The 17239-nt window shown below is 36.2% G+C and overlaps 1 protein-coding gene across 5 annotated transcripts in view; it reads left to right on the top strand.

Annotated features, from left to right (window-relative positions):
* Window positions 1-17239, top strand: part of ARHGAP32 (Rho GTPase activating protein 32) — a 197755-nt gene that overhangs the window by 115993 nt on the left and 64523 nt on the right. For all 5 annotated transcript variants that reach the window (XM_042238117.2, XM_027959915.3, XM_042238116.2 and 2 more), the window contains 4 exons: window positions 10758-10895; window positions 12786-12878; window positions 13856-13978; window positions 15559-15636. In XM_042238117.2, coding sequence (XP_042094051.1) covers window positions 10758-10895; window positions 12786-12878; window positions 13856-13978; window positions 15559-15636 — 432 coding nt within the window. The remainder of the gene's footprint in view (window positions 1-10757; window positions 10896-12785; window positions 12879-13855; window positions 13979-15558; window positions 15637-17239) is intronic.

The raw sequence follows: 17239 nt of genomic DNA, 5'->3' as shown, positions 1-17239 counted from the left end.
ATTGATGATGAGATTAAATGGTTCAGCTAGTGCTTGCATATTACAATTAAGAGAACAGACCAAATAGTGTCTGCCTCAGATGCACATTTTTCTAACCAAGACTTTAAGGTCCACTGTGGATTAACAGTAGGATGTGTGTATGTTTTAGAAGTATGCTCTTTCTTAACTCTCTTGTTAGAACTTTTTTGAGGCTTGTTAGTATGACTTGCTCTTAATGAGATTTCAAATATGTCACATGTAGCATTGATTATTTCCTCCATCAAGTAAGCAGTTCCTTGATTTATTCTATGTTCATTGAGCCTTCTTGCCTGTCTTTGAATTATTCACTGTAAAGTAAGTATTTTCGCGGAAACCTTTCTTATGTACAAACTTTTCAGTTTCCTTTGACAGGGAGTAAGATAAAGAATTTACATATTTTTTCCAAAAAAAGTATTATCCATGTACCTGAAGTTAAAAATTAAATAATCTCGAAAATGGCTATTTCATATGGGAAATACTAAGTTCCTAGTCTTGATGTGACTTTAAGGGCAAACCTTTCAGAGTTGAGTGCTTTTATTTGTAGGTGAGAGAATATGAGATTAGAAATTGAACTTAGCTTGTATATATATGTTCTAAGTTATATACTGTTTATACATGTTTTATTATATGTCATGATTCCTTTGAGAAAGTGGGAAGCTCTGAATCCGTGTTTCATGTCATAGTTCATAAAAATGCTTTTACTGAGTTAATTTTTACATGAAAATTTCCAGTGCTTTTATGATGAACCATTAACAGGCGATTAGAAAGCATTTCTTCGTTATCCAGAGTACATGATTGGCATGTCAGTCATGAACTTCTTATCCCATCAAAAATCTTCATCTTTTAGTGCCTTCTGTTCTTAGCAGTGATTTCCATTTGTTCCAACAGTGCAGATATTTTTATTCTTTCTCATAAGCAAAACATGTCAAAAATACCCATGCTGTCTGTAAAACATGACCTTCAAAAGGTAAGCGTGGCATTTTAGTACCATACATTAGAATGTGTAATTGTTACTTGATTATGCCTCCATGAAGTAGTGACCTAGATAGTTATGCTTTTTCCTGGTTGTAAGTATCTTGTCAAGCTGCTTAAAAAATTTCAGACTACTTGTTATGTTTTTATTACATCAAGGTAGTAATTTACTGCATTGTAATAATGCTGTCGTGTTTCTCCTCTGCCTCCTCACTGGAAGTAATTGTTGATATGTTCTCATGGCTTTCCTTCTGTATTCTTGCCATATATGTCATCCATAAACCATAATAGACCAAAGGCATTTTTTATAGCCAAGATAGACTCAAAATCAAACCTTCTAATTTTGCAAATGAGGAAATTGAGGCCCAAATTATGAAAGTTGCTTTCCTAAGCTGTATGAAATCTTAGCTGGAGCTCCTAAGGACTTCAGTTTTCTGATTGCTAGCTTTTCTTATGTCTCCTGGGAATTCACAATATACAACAGATTTTAGAAATTGTATTATCTTCAAATGAGGTATGATCACCTCTACTCCTTGTAATCTATTCATTATAGAAGCTAATTGCATATTTCATATCTTTCTAATTTCTTATTTTTAATAATGTGCACTTGAAATTTCTTTTTATTTAACCAAAATTCTTGGCCCTTCCTTTATAACACACTTTCTTTCCCAGTTCCTTTTTCTTAGAAAGTGTCTGGTTAAACAGCAGAGATCTTTTCCCTTTCTGTAGGCTGTGGCACTGATTCTTCAGGTATTAACATTACATTTGGATCTTGCAAAGTTTTTTTGCCTCTGCCTCTTAAAGCTTTAATTTCCTTTTAAATTGTGAACCCAGAAATGTAAACCGTGTGTTCCATACTGCATAGATCCAAATTCAGTAGGCATTTTTTTGATCACTTATATGTCTGGTACACAAATATTATGGCATACAGAGTATCATTTACTCTTAAAACAGCTCTGTGAGGCATATAGTCTGGTTTCTATCTTACAGATGATGAATGTAAGACTAAAGAATGTCAATAACTTCCCCATGGTCATGAAATTAAAGACCAGTATTTGAACCTCACTCTTGTGGGTTTTATCTGTTTTTCCATCATAATTCTAGTTTTATTTATACTTAGTTGGCCACTCTGAAATCTGCAGGCATATTCTAATGTTGTTAAAGAACTATAGAAATACACTGAAGCTAATAATCTAGTTTATTTGCATGACTTCAGTGGACAGGAGCTGGATAGCATTCATATATGTAAAGATATATCTTCTATCTACTTACCTCTATAAAACTCGTAAGTGAAAGCCTCTGAAAGTCCAGGTTAACTGGCTGCAACCCTAGGCCAATAGGCTGTATATGTTAGTCACTCAGTTGTGTCCAACTCTTTGTGATCCTATGGACTGTAGCCCACCAGGCTCCTTTGTCCATGGAGATTCTTCAAGAAAGAATACTGGAGTGGGTTGCCATTTCCTCCTCCAAGGGGTCTTCCCAACCTAGGGAAGGAACCTAGGGACGGAACCTAGGGACCTAGGGAGTTCCTGCAGGAACTCTGGTCTCCTGCATTAGAGGCAGATTCTTTACCATCTGAGCCACCAGGGAAGCCCAATAGACTGTATAATCTGGGCAATAAAAAGGGGATGACAGAAGATGAGATGGTTGGATGGCATCACTGACTCAATGGACATGAACTTGAGCAAGCTCCGGGAGTTGGTGATGGACGGGGAAGCCTGGCGTGCTGTAATCCATGGGGTCACAAAGAGTTGGACACAACTGAGCAACTGAATTGAACTGATAAAAATATTTCCTAGCTGGTATACTGGGCCAAGAGCAGTTGGAGCAGATACCTGTCACTCAAATCTCATTCAGCCATATCCGTGTGTCTCAGCTGAACATTAACCATGGGCAAAGCAACTTTCTCAAATGCCTTGGAGACAGATGTACATAATGTCCTGCCTGAGCCCTCATTGCTCTCCCTCTCCTACTGATGGTTATTTAGAGTAAGTTGTCTTGACCAGTATAACCATGTGCCTTACGTGTTCCTTCCTTCGTCTTTTAATTCTTTTCTCCAAGGAAACAGACTCGGGGAAGGGAAGGTGCTAAATGGAACAAACAGATGAGCTAGTGTGGATGAAGAAACACTCTTCCCAGTCTGTATCATGATATTGATCTGAGGAAAACACTTTGTTTTCTGCAAGCATACTAATTTTTCCTCTATGTATTCCCTGCTTTTCAGGAAATATCATGTATTTAGTTTGAAATCAATGAAAGTTAATAAAAATCCTGATACTCAAGAACAGGTCAAGGTAGATATGGAAAAACCTTTAATGTCTCAACTGTTGAAACTTCAATAATTAGAAAAAAAAACAAAATTAGATACACCTTGACACTAATTACATTAAGCCCCATTACATAGTATAAAGCATTTATAAGTGTAATGTCAGTGGTAGGGAATCTTTAAAGTGTTCTGTATTCTATTATTTTATTCATTAGCAAATAAGCAGATATCAGTTTTTAAGTGTTAACTTTGAAATGACTCATTTAAACCTAGCGATTATAAGAATTTATTCTGATATGTACCCTAATGAAAATTCTGTCTGATCTTTGCCCCTCTAAGTATAGTTTTATTAGTTTAAAAAAAATTGTTTCTTAGTATTTTGTTGTCCCATCCTAAGCTTTAGAGTAGTTGAAATGAATGGTTCTTATTAAAGTTGGATTTTATGAACTACCTTTGTATTTTAACCAGAACTCATCAATGTATAAGAAGTCATTTTTACTGAAGTGTTTTGTAAATATTTACAGTACCGTGAAACCTTTTTTAATGTCCCAGTTGATGGAATAGACAGTTGCTTGTAGGGGAATGCTTTTCTGTCTCAAAATATCTCCTGTACTCTGATGCTTGAAATTCCACCATCAGCAATGCATTCCTCAGTATTAAGTATCTCCTCCACTTGGTCCATTTAGCATATGTTGTTACTAAGGGGATGGAGTTGATTATTAATGTTTGAAGAGCACCTGTATATGGATACAATGTATAAGCAGATGGCAAAGTTCTTTTAAGTGTGAAAACTTTTCTATGAAATTTAGGTGTTACTATTCCCATTATGTACTTGGTGGCTCAGTCGTTTCCAACTCTTTGCAACCCCATGGACTATAGCCTGCCAGGCTTCTTTGTCTACAGGGATTCTCTAGGCAAGAATACTGGAGTGGATTGCCATGTCCTCCTCCAGGGGATCTTCCCATCTCAGGGATCAAACCCAGGTTTCCCGCATTGTAGGTGGATTCTTTACCATCTGAGCCACCAGGGAAGCCCATTCCCATTGTAAAGAAGAATAAACAGTCACTCATAGGTGTCAAGTAACTTGTGTAAAGTCCCCTGTTCAGGATAAGGTCAAGCTGAGATTTAAATCAGGTCTTTCTTTTCACTGAACTTCATCATGCATACAGTTAATTCATAGTATTAATTCTGTTGCATGATAAACTTTCCCATGATTAAGGGTCTTCAAAGGACATGGGTGAAGAATGTTCTTCTCAGAAAGAGCTGCAAATATATATTATAGTTTACGTTTAAAGGTCCATATAGTTAAAGCTGTGACTTTTCTATTAGTCATGTACGGATATGAGAGTTGGACCTTAAAGAAGGCTGAGCACTGAAGAATTGAACTGTGGTGCTGGAGAAGACTCTTGAGAGTCTCCTGGATAGCAAGGAAATCAAACCAATCAATCCTAAAGGAAATTAACCCTGAGTATTCATTGGAAGGACTGATGTTGAAGCTGAAGCTCTAATACTTTGGCCACCTGATGCGAAGAGCCAACTCATTGGGAAAAATCCTGATGCTGGGAGAGACTGAGGGCAAGAGAAGGGGACGACAGAGGATGAGATGGTTGGATGACATCACTGACTCAATGGACATGAGTTTAGCAAACTCCAGGAGATCATGAAGGACAGGGAAGCCTGGTGAGCTACAGTTCACAGGGTCACAAAGGGTCAGACATGACTTAGTGACTGTACAGCAACAACTCATTGCGCTTCTGTTATTACCAAGCTATAGTCAAGCTGCTGTACCTTGTTGGGCCATTGTGATAGCAACTGCCAGAATAAGGTAAAATGCAAATTTAAACATGTTACTCTCTTGGTTAAAATTCTGTCATAGATTTCCACTGAATTTAAAACTAAACCCAAACTACTCACCAAGGCCTCTGAGGGCCCTGCAGGATCCAGAGCTTGCCTGCTTTCTACATCGTGGGATAGTCTTCTCACTCCTGTGCTTTGGTCTCACTAGTTTTCGGTCAGTTAAGATCCTGAGTTTTTTCCTCAACAAGGCATTACCTTTGGTCAGCCCGTAAGTCCATTCACACGTGCACATGCTATTTCTGGTGCCTACGCAGTTCTCAGGAGGCCGTTTAGATGCCACCTCCACAGAGGGGCTTTCCCTCCCCACCTTGACTGGAGTAGGTTCTTGCTTATTTCTTCATAGCACAGAATTAGCATTATTTTATTTTTGTATTTATTACCTTAAGGGCTTCCCAGGTAGCTCAATGGTAAAGAATCTGTCCGCCAAGCAGGAGATGCAGGTTGGATCCCTGGGTTGGGAAGATCCCCTGGTAAAGGAAATGGCTACCCACTCCAGTACTCTTGCCTGGAAAATCCTGTGGACAGAGGAGTCTGGAGGGCTGTAGTTCATGAGATAGCAAAGAGTTGGACATGACTTAGCAACTAAACAACGTAACAATTTATTAACTTAAAAGCAGGATATTTTTTCTTCTCATTTGAAATACATTCTAAGAAGTCAGAGGTTTGATGGTCCTTTCTCTGTTTTATTTAATACTTACTCCAGGGCTTGGTTCTATGTAAATTTGGTCTTATATACACTGGGATTTTTCTTTTTTCTCGTTCTTCTTTATCATCTTTGTTAAGAATTGTTGATTTTTGTTATCCTTGGAGAGCAATACTTACTGATATTATTCAGGTTAGAAATTTGCTGCAAATTAAAATTTAGACATGAATAATGAATTTTTTGTTTTGTTCTTTATAATAAGTAATTGAATTTCTAAAATATTCTGATCATTTACTTTATTCAGCCTATTTGGAAATTACATGATTAAGGTTGTTTTTTTACATATAAAATTTAAAGTTCTTCTTCCATATCCACTAAAAAGATAGGTATTTTACTGATTTTAGACTTTTACTCAGTGACTTTAAAGCATCTTGGGAGGACTTGAAAATTATGTTTTAAGCTTTTAATTTCCTGCATGTAAATCTATATTAAAGAGCAGACATTTTACTTGCACAGGAACAGTTTTTAAAAGTTGAAAGAAATCAGTTTATTGATGTATAAGGAAAGCAATTTTGAAATCCAGTCCCCAGTCTTTACCTTTTGAGTCTCTGAAGGCTATTGCCTTTATGTGGTTGCTTGTTGATATTTATTTCTTTGAGTAAGACTCTCTAGAGAGAAGAGAACATGATTACTTTTTATAAATTTAATAAACTTGATTTTTTAAAGACTAATTTTAGGTTCACAGCAAAATTGGGTGGAAAATACAAGGTACCCATGTATCCCTCCTCATACATGCACCTCCTTCTTCTCCACTGTGGACATCCTCCCACTAATGTGGTACATTGTTACAACAGATAAGCCTCCACTGACATACCATTGTCATAGGGGTTCACTCATGATGTTGTTCATTCTCTGGGTTTGGATAAATTTAAAATGTGTATCCACTATTACAGTGTGCAAAATAGTTTCACTAGCTTTTGAATTCTCTGTGCTCTACCTATTCATCTCTCACTACTCCCTAGCCCCTGGCAACCACCAACTTTTTTTAATTGTCTCCATAGTTTCGTATTTTCTGTGGTGTCCTGTGGTTGGAATCATGTAATATATTGCCTTTTCAGGATGGTAGATTCTTGCTTATTTCTTCATAGCACAGAATTATCATTATTTTATTTTTGTATTTAAGGGCTTAATTTTGTAACTGAAGGGCTTCCCAGGTGGCTCAATGGTAAACAGTCTGTCTGCCATGCAGGAGACTGTCACAAAGTTCCATGTCTTACCTCATTTTAGTGCTGAGTCATGGTCCATTGTCTGGATGTACCAAAATTTATTTATCAGTTCACCAGCTAATGGATGTGTCGGTTGTATCCAGGCTTTGGCGATTTTTAATAAAGCTGCTGTAAACGTTTGTTTGTAGGTTTGTGTGTGGACATAACTTTTCAACTCATTTGGGTAAACACCACAGAGTGCAATTGCTGGATCCTATGGTAAAACACAGTATGAGTAATTTTGTAAGAAAGTGATGTCTGTGAAAGAAGCCGTACCATTTTGCAAGGAAGGAAATTCCTGTATGTAACAGGAATTTATATAACATCATTTGGTGTTATCAGTATTCTGGATTTTTGTGACTCTATTAGGTATGTAGTGATATCTTCTTGTTTATATTTGCCTTGCCCTGATGACATATGATGTGGAGTGTCTTTTCATATGCTTATTTGCCATCTATATATCTTTCTGGTAAGGTGTCCATTTTTAAATCACTTTTTGTTTCCTTATTGTTGGTTTTTAAGAGTTCTTTGTATATTTTGCTTGATAATCCCTTATCAGTAGTATGTTTTTTGCCAATATTTTCTCCCATGTCTGTGGCTTTTCTTTTCATTCTCTTGACAGGGCAGAAAATTTTAATTTCAATGAAGTAAAGCTTATCAATTCTTTTTTTTTTTTCATGGATTTTACGTTTGCTCTTATATCTAAAGAAAGGCATCACCAAACCTAAGGTCATCTATATTTTCTCCTATGCTCTATTCTGAGAGTTTTATGGTTTTCTTACTAGGGTCTTTTTGAGTTAATTTTTGTGAAAGGTGTAAGGTCTATGTCTAGATTTATTTCTTGTGTGTGGATGTTCAGTTGTTCCAGCGTCACTTGTTGAAAATTTAAAACAAAACAAAACAAAACTGTCTTTTCTCCATTGTATTGCCGTTTTTATCAAACATCAATTGAATGTAATTAAGTGAGTCTGTGTCTGGGCTTTCTATTTCATTTATGTATATGTCTATTCCTTTGCCAGTATCATATTGTTTTGATTATTGTAACTTTATGGTAAGTCTTGAAGTTACATACATCAGTCCTCCAACCTTCTTCTTCTTTACTATTGTGTTAGCTATTCTGGGTCTTTTGCCACTCTATATACACTTTAGAATCAGTTGGTTAATATACGGAAAAATAACTTGGGGGATTTTGTCTGGGGAAGCATTATGAATCTATAGATCAAGTTGGGAAGAATGAACATCTTGGCAATACTGAGTCTTCCTGTCCACAAACATGGTACATCTCTCCACATTTAGTCTTTTGACTTCTTTCACCAGAGTTTTGTAGTTTTACTCATGTAGATCTTCTATATATTTTGTTAGATTTATATCTAAGTATTTCATTTTGGGGGTGGTTATATAAATGGTACTGTGTTTTTAATTTCAGACTCCACCTGTTTATTGCCTGGTATATAGGAAAGCAGTTGATTTTTGTTTATTAACCTTGTATCATGCTATTTTGCTATAATCAGTTACTAGTTCTAGAGGTTTTTTGTTGTTTTGTGTTTTCTACCTAGACGATCGTGTCATGTATGTATAAAGGCAGTTTTATTTCTTCCTTCCCAATCTATATATCTTTTATTTCCTTTCCTTGTCTTATTGCATTAGCTAGAAATTTGATACAGTTTTTAAAAGCAGTGATGAGAGAGGATATCCTTGCTTTGTTCCTAATCTTAGTTGGAAAGCTTCAAACTTCCCACCAAAAATCAGTTCCATTTCTATGAACTATGGTAACAGACTACTAGAAAGAGAAATTAAGAAAGTAATTCCACAATTTCATCAAAAATAATAAAATACTTAGAAATAAATTTAACCTAGGAGGTAAAAGATCTATTATTTTGTAATAACCTATAATGGAAAATAGTCTGAAAAAATAATACATATAATTTAACTGAATCATTTTGTGTACAACTGAAACTAACACAATACTATAAATCCAACTATATTTCAATTTAAAAAAATCCAGAGCTTTGAAATTAAAAGTCACCATCTGTTTAATCTCTTTGATAGAAATATATATATGTTAAAATAGTTTTGATAATTTTCTGATATTTGAAGGGTTACATAATTTTTGAAATATATGTATGAAAGAAAAGATATTTTAACTATGCGATAGGTTATTTTTCTTTTTCTCTGCCTTATTGTTCATTTTTATTTATTTTTTATTTTTGCCACCCCAAAAGAACAACTATTTAACCCACTGTTGTGACTCAGAAATGCTTTGGGTAGATGGCAGCTGTAGAAGTGAGAAAACAAAGGAGCTTACTTGAGCAAAGAGTAAAAGAAAGACTTTAAACAGTAGAAGAACAGCACTTAAAAATCATGTAGGCAAGAAAAGGAACATTTTACAAATGGAGGGAATGCAAGTAATTGAGCATAACTGGAAGCAAAGAAAGAGCGTGAAGGAGTAGTGAGTGGGATCACACTGCAGACTTAGACAAGGCCAGATGATGCAAGTCCTCATATGTGCAAGTATGTTTGGATTTGATTGACCAGTGGTTCCCAAATCAGGTGATCATCAGATTAACTGGACCCATTCCAGAGTTACTGAACTAGCATTTCTTAGAATTGGGATCAAGGGACTGTTCTTTAAGTTTTCTGCCACATCTGTTCTCTTATTTCATTCTAACAACCCCTTCTGAAAGACAGAGATGGTATTGCTGTCTGTGTAATGGAGAATTGCAGTCCAAAGTAGGAGTAGGCATATTTATCCTGTTAGTTATGGGCAATACCTGTGTTTAGAATTCAGCCTCTCTCCCGTGAAGTGGTACCGTCTGCTTCTGCCCTGTCTGGTGGAGGCAAACGGAAAAGAACTACATTAGAGATTTTTCTTTATTTCTGAGACGGTTGCTTTTTCTCCCAGTTTCTCCAAATTCTCATGAGACTAAAGCCTCCACATAAAAATTAAATTGTCAACCAAATGGTGTGTAGTGGAGACCAATTCATCACTACTGCCCATGGGAGCTTTTGAAGCCTTCTGTCAGTGTGACCTGACAAGCTCTGTAGTTCATATTAGGGGATGGGAGTGGAGGAGGAGATCAGAGGCAGGGAGGTCAGAAGTGATGTGGGTCCTCACTAAAGCTCAGGCTGTGAAGTGATGGATTCGAGAGAAAATTAGAAGACAGTATGTGATAAATATGTTCTATGACTAAATTTTCAAATCTAATGAGCTTCAGAGCTTTAGGCAAGGAAAGGAAGAAAGACCGAAAAGTGGGGTGATACAGGGGGTTCTAGATATGACAAGCGCACCGAATGCTCCTAGATGAGATTTTAATGGTGTTGATTGCCAGTGCACTTCTGGTTTCAGTCACAGAAGATGTTCATGGTAACTGATCAGGAACCCAATTTTATTTTTCTTTAATTTTTGGTAGTATTCTTCCACACAGAATCATTTAATGGCTCTTTCTATGGGTTTAAGATTACATGCTATCTTCCTTCTACCAGTTATTATTCCCATGGAGAACCAGTGGGCTTGACCAGTCATAAGAAGAGGTTTAGTGGACAGTTCTAGCTCATTTTCCATTATTAATGCTTTAATGTATAACTCACTAGAGGGTTTTGGAGTTTAACTGTTTACTGTCAAATTAATTAGTAAATATAAAATCTCATGGATAACCTATCATTATGGAATAAAGCCTGGTACATGACCATTCCCAATAGAGACAAATTATAGTGGTCTTTTTTTTCTTACTCATAGGGCAAAAGTTGGATTGTTAAAAGAAGTTATGAAGATTTTCGGGTACTTGATAAACATCTTCATCTGTGTATTTATGACCGACGATTCTCCCAGCTCTCAGAGCTTCCCCGTTCTGATGCTCTGAAGGACAGTCCAGAGGTGAGCATTCAGTACTTTGCAGAAGTAATCACTATTATGTAAATCAGCAGAAAATTTTTGCTAGTATACAAAGTAAAAGCTTATTTTGAGCACTCAGGAAGATTTATGGGATTATTTATTTCTTAAAACAGTAGAAAAATTAGTGATATTTTAGGATATTTCAAATAGGTTTGTTGTATAATTTTATAAAAAGAAACTCATATCTTAATATACAACTAGATGATAATATATGAGCAGATCATTTTTCAAAGAGAATATAAACTATAGAAGCAAAAATATGGGAAAATGTTGACCTCATTAGTAATCAAAGACATGTATATTCAAATGATGCTGTTTATTCAGTTTATGATGGCAGGCTGTGTCCATGCACTTATTTCCATGCCTGTCAAAATTTTCTAGTAAAAGTATACAGAGGTTTTTTTGTTTGTTTGTTTGTTTTAAATTTAAGAGGAAGGAGATTCTTTTATAACATTAGAAAATGAAAATAACCATCAGGGAGTCCAAAATTGTGAGGAATCTTGGAGTGGATGGGATAAGATTTAAGGGGGTAAGAAAATACAGTTTGAGCAACTTCTGTAGGAAGACTGCAGAGGGACAGGTAAACTAGAAATCTTCAGTGTAAAAACTGAATAAATGAAGTAACAGAAGAGCAAACAGAGGGCTTTCAGAAGCGTGATTACCATCCTTAGAGAAAGCAAGGCAGTCACATTCATGAAAAAAGAATAGAGTTTATAAAAATAAAATAATCAGAGATCTTAGAAATGAACATATGGTCATTTAAGTTAATTTTAATAATAACAAACATTAATAGCTAGATGACATGCAAAATGGACTTAGATGAAGAGAGAATTAGTGAACGGGAAGGGCAGACTCTGTAAGAACACAGCCCCAAGGGGATAAAAAGTTGTGAGAGAACAGTCGAGAGTCCCTGAGAATAGATCCAGAAGTTCCCTCAAGTTCCTGCTGCTTTATAGGAGTTATTATAGGAGGAGAGAGTGGATGGAAGTAGCTGAAAACATAATGGTAGTGGTGGTTTAGTCGCTAAGTCGTGTTCGACTCTTGCCGCCTCGTGGACTGTAGCCTGCCAGGCTCCTCTGTCCATGGGATTCTCCAGGCAGTAATAGTGGAGTGGGTTGCCATTTCCTTCTCCAAAAACATAATGTTTCCCTAAATTAAAGAAGAGCCTGTGTTCAGATTGAATCAGTCCATTAAGTGTTAAATATAATAGCATCTAGAAACACTGTAAAATTTCAAAATGCCAAAAGCAGAGAGGAAACCCAGAAAGCCTCCAGAGAGCAAAAACAAGATTTTTCTCAAAGGAACAAGGAATGTATTGGCATTAGACTGCTTAGCAGCCACAATGGATGCTTGAGAACAGTGCAAGTCCCGAGGGGAAAACCCTTCCAATCTATAATTAATTCCTGGGTAATTACATAGTAGAAGCAAGTAGAGGCTCCAGGCATGCAAGAACTGCCACTGGGGCAAAGCCTCAGGAATGCCCTGAAACCACAGATTCTGTCGTATGATAGAAAACCTGGACGTCTCTCTGCCTCCATTTCCCTTCCCTGTCTGTTGGTTTTTCTTTCTCAGACTGTCTCAGAACATGACCGCTCCCAACAGGTACCAGGTTCTTGTGTCTTTGTAAAATAGCAGCCAAACAGAGCTGAAATTAGGAGTTCCTGAATCCTGCAGCCACTCCTGTTAGGCTGCTGTTGGGTCCCATGGCTGGACCATCAGCTGACTTGAGCTGGACCATCAGCTGTAGAGAACCTCTGTGACTATGAAAATGCCTGAAAATCTGCACATTTTTTTCTCTCAGAAACAACCAGTTTACACCAGTTTCTTTAACAGTGAGAAACTGTTACCACTGAATCTTCTCTTTTTCTTTAGTCGGTCACTCAGATGCTTATGGCTTACCTGTCCCGCCTTTCAGCTATTGCTGGGAACAAGATCAACTGTGGACCTGCCCTTACTTGGATGGAGGTATTAATCTAGTTCACTCTTTATTAGAGTTAATTACCTACGAAAGAAATCCCATGTGCATCTTCATAGCTACTGAGTTTCAGGAATTGAATAAGTGGGGCTTATTCATGTCTTCTGGAAGATAGATATGGTACATTAAGTATTTTTATCTCAAACCTTTTTTGATAATCCAGGAAACTAGTTTTAATATTATTTTATGAATCAGAATGACACCTGTTGTTTTGGTGTTCAATATATTCATGTTTATACATTTAGCAAGATGTGTATATATATATATATATATATATATATATATATATATATAAATTTAATTGACTTAGTAGTGAAAATAGTTTTTAGTCATTTAGAAACAAGAGACAATTAAATCCTTTTAATGTTATGGGGAGGGAGGTGGGAGGGGGGTTCATGTTTGGGAGCACATGTAAGAATTAAAGATTTTAAAATTAAAAAAATAAAAAAATAAAAAATAAAATAAAAAAATAAAGGATCTGATTTAAGAATGTCTTGAGTGATAGAGTATCCAGTCAGTATGTTAGATTTTTTTCTTTAATTTGCATAGGTAGAGTTACTTTATTCTCTAAGTGAAAATTGGGAAGATGATAAAAAGTGGAAAGAATATAGATCTTAGAGCCAGTACAACTTGCATTGAGATCTTGTTTTTTCATTATTGGCTGTGTGATCTGGGACAAATTATTTAATCTTCTGTAATTTATGTCAGCTCTTTTAGCTTTAGCATCTTCATTGTTAGGTATAGATAATGATGATAAGTATCTTTTTTTAAGTTGTGAAGATTCAATTATACATGTATAATACATGTACAATACAATGACTGGTATATAGTAAGTAGTTTTTTTTTTTTTTTTTTAAGATTCTTTGGGTTATAGTTTTTCTAAATCGAGTCGAGTTATATAGATACACCAGGAAACTTGCAAGTCCCATGTCTTTAACCATCTCATAGTACATTTTCTTTGTTCTAGATTGATAACAAGGGAAATCACCTTCTAGTTCATGAAGAATCCTCTATTAACACTCCTGCTGTTGGTGCTGCCCACGTTATCAAGAGATACACTGCTCGGGCCCCAGATGAATTGACCTTAGAGGTGAGTGACCAGATGTGCTCTGTGTTAGCTCAGTCTGTGCTGCCTTTCTAGCCTCATCTTTGTGTCGATCATTTACTTTACGAAAAGCACCCGGTGTTTCTGCCCTTTATTGTCTTTCAGCCTGGCATGCCATCTATTTTTATTTTAATGACTATACTCATTCTTAAAAATTCAGCTTAAATGTCCCCCATTTTTTCTAGGAAGTCTCCTTGATTTTCTTCCTTCTACTCCAAGAAATACATACCCCACTTCTCCCCTACCCCTCGCTCTGCCCCCATAACCCTTGCCCAGAGCCTGCACTGAATGTCATTCTGAGCTGTTCTCAAGGCTTGTCTCTGAGAGGTCACTTATTACATTCAATCACAGTTGTTCTGCTCTGTTTGTCTCTGTGGGCTTCTTGAAAGCCAGATCCTCTTGTCTTTTGTCCTTTATTTTGGCACCTAAAAACAATACCCAGTGATACTTCTTTCTCATTGTTCATAGATTGAGGTAAAGACCAGATGAAAAGTGAAGTGAACATTTCTTGCTATCACATGCAAAAAGAGGGGATTTAAGTTTCTTCTGTTAATACTGGCTGATGAGAGATCAAAAGAAAATGCTGGCAGTTATTCAGTTTAAGAGGAAAAAAGTGTACGTTTTTACTGTACAGAATTCAAACATTCTCAACTAAATTTTTAGCTCTATATACAAAGAATCCTTGATCTTGAAAGATGCCATGTTTGTTAGCAAATATGGTTTTGTGAAGAGGACATTCATCACTAGAAAAATTAGTCATGAATATACCACAAAAATTTGTGAAGCAATATTGTGTACATTAGCAATATTGTTCTAAAGTGCCTAACTGGTTTATCACAGAGATCATAACTTATTTTGAATGAAGAATACAACTTCCTTTAAGTATATTATTAAAAACTATTCTTGCTATTTTTATACTTAGGATTTTGTAAAAGTTTGTGTAAACTCATTGGTTTGTCTTTTAGGGTGAACAAAGTCAGCTGCTCAGTGGGAATGTTATATATTGAACCGCCTTTTGAAAGAAATGTAGCTGTCGTTCAATTTTACATGTACTAAGAATAACCCAGTAATTGTTGACATCTTAGAGCGTTCCTATATAATGAAATAAGATACGTTAATTGCTCAGCCCAGTGCCTGGCACATGGCAAGCAGCTCACCGAGTGTATTAATAGAAACTGCTGTTGTTCTAAATATGGTAATTTAAAATTTCCTTTTATAAGTGAATCTGATCACCTTTAGTAGCAGCAGTAACAGTATTTTAACTCTGTGATGATGCCTAGTGTTAAAAAAATCTCATACTGTCAGTCAGGCTTTCTGAAGTTACTACACATGTTACTTGGACCACAGTCTTTGTGCTGCTTAACTTTTTGTAAACCTCTCCTTTATAAATGGTTAAGATTATTAAATTCTTTACAGAAAGAAATATTAATGTTTTTCCAGAAATAATGAGCCAGAGAATAAGATACAGTTCAGATTTAAAGTTTTACAGTTTAGATTTAAATTCTAGGCAGACGATTGCTTTACAATTTGATTAAAAACACTTCACTTAAAATGTTTTCTCCTAGGTGGGAGACATTGTCTCTGTTATTGACATGCCCCCCAAAGTGTTAAGCACATGGTGGAGAGGCAAGCATGGATTTCAGGTAGGCAACAAAGAATTCGGTGTGGAAAATTCAAAGAATGTGTTCTCTTTCAATAATATTTGTGTTTACAGTGGTGTGCTGGCAGTGGACTTTGTTATCAGAAATTTTGTCTGCAGTGGGAAAAAAAATGTAGAAGACGTTAGACTTGGGTTTCCTTTTCTAGTTACTGCTGTGGAAGATCTCCTCTTCTGTCCCACACGGTGGAATAGCTGAAGTGTGAGCAGAGCCACCTGCCTGCTGACCCCTTTTAGATTATCGGGCCTGTAACCACTTTTCATAGTGGTTTAAAATCATGAATCACATGTTTTCCCTCTAGACTTAAGTTAGTTTGATCAGTGTATTTTAATGCGTTATAACTGTTAACGTAAGCAGTGTTTAATAGCAGAGTAACAGCAGAGTCTAAGGCCGTCTCTTTCTCCTTGTATGCCTAAGCAATTTGAGACCTGACAACAGCATCTCCTAGACTGACTGTCACTAATTTCCAAAGGGTAGAAAAGTTTCCTTTTAGCTTTTAAAACTATCACTAGAAGAACATCTAAAAATGCCTTAAAATTGTCTCCTTAGTATATAACTCGTGGGTTTTAGTTGTCTATTTATAAAAATGTTCCTAAAATGCTATGTAGATTAAATGCCCATGCTGTACATTTGGAAATGCTAATGGCTGTTATATAAATATAGCTTTATATGCATATAAAAACTATTAGGTTTCTATAACATGTATTTTATGAAAAAAAATCATACGTTTAAAACAGGACAGCATGGTGGCTAAGAACATGGGTTCTGGTGCTATATCTCTTGGGTTTTAATCTTGTGTTATTTTCAGCAAGTTGCGTTACTTCTCTACTTCAGTTTCCCCATTTGTAAAACGGGGATTGTAGGATTGTTGTTAATCTCTTAAGATTATCGAGAAGATTAAATCTGTGAGGATAAAATATGTAAAGTAGCTAGAGCAGACTTGATGCATATTTCTCACTCAATAAATGTTGATTTTTAAATGTAAATAATTCAAATAAAATTTGATTTGATTTACACCTCAATTTGTTATAAAAGCATTCACAACCATTTAATTTGATTAACACCAAATTGATTAACCTTGTGTCTTTGTTACCCCACAAATTTTCTCACGTGTATAATTGCAGTCCTACTTTAGCTGTGCTGATTTCTTAATTGCTATTAATAATTGTTGCTTCTGATTAAATATAAAACTAAATGGAAAGCTGGTCTTAACCAGCTTTTTATGAAGGGATAAGGGATCCTTTATCTTATTAAGGGATCAATTCTTCATGTTCATGGAAGTGAGCTATAAATGGTAGGGGCCCAAACAGGATCAAAAAGTAAATTTGGCTTTTAAATGCCAGTTGTGTTTCAGTCTTGCTATTGCTTCCTCTCTTGCAGTCTTAGACCGGTCACTTGCTTTCTTTGGACTGCAGTAGCAGGAGACGAGGGGCTGGGCTTGGCCCAGGGGTAGCTTGGACAGTGGTCTTCCTGGGAATCGAGGCCATTTCGAGCTGCCCACTCTCAGGAGAGAGGGTGGAGGGGAGCAGAGATGTGGGCTGCTGCTTCCCAGGCTGTGGGCCAGCCTTGAGGTGTGCTGCTCAGGCCC

The sequence above is a fragment of the Ovis aries genome, chromosome 21 (genome assembly GCF_016772045.2).
Source record: "Ovis aries strain OAR_USU_Benz2616 breed Rambouillet chromosome 21, ARS-UI_Ramb_v3.0, whole genome shotgun sequence".
In the NCBI taxonomy this organism is placed as follows: Eukaryota; Metazoa; Chordata; class Mammalia; order Artiodactyla; family Bovidae; genus Ovis; species Ovis aries.
This window is presented reverse-complemented; position numbering and strand designations above follow the sequence as displayed.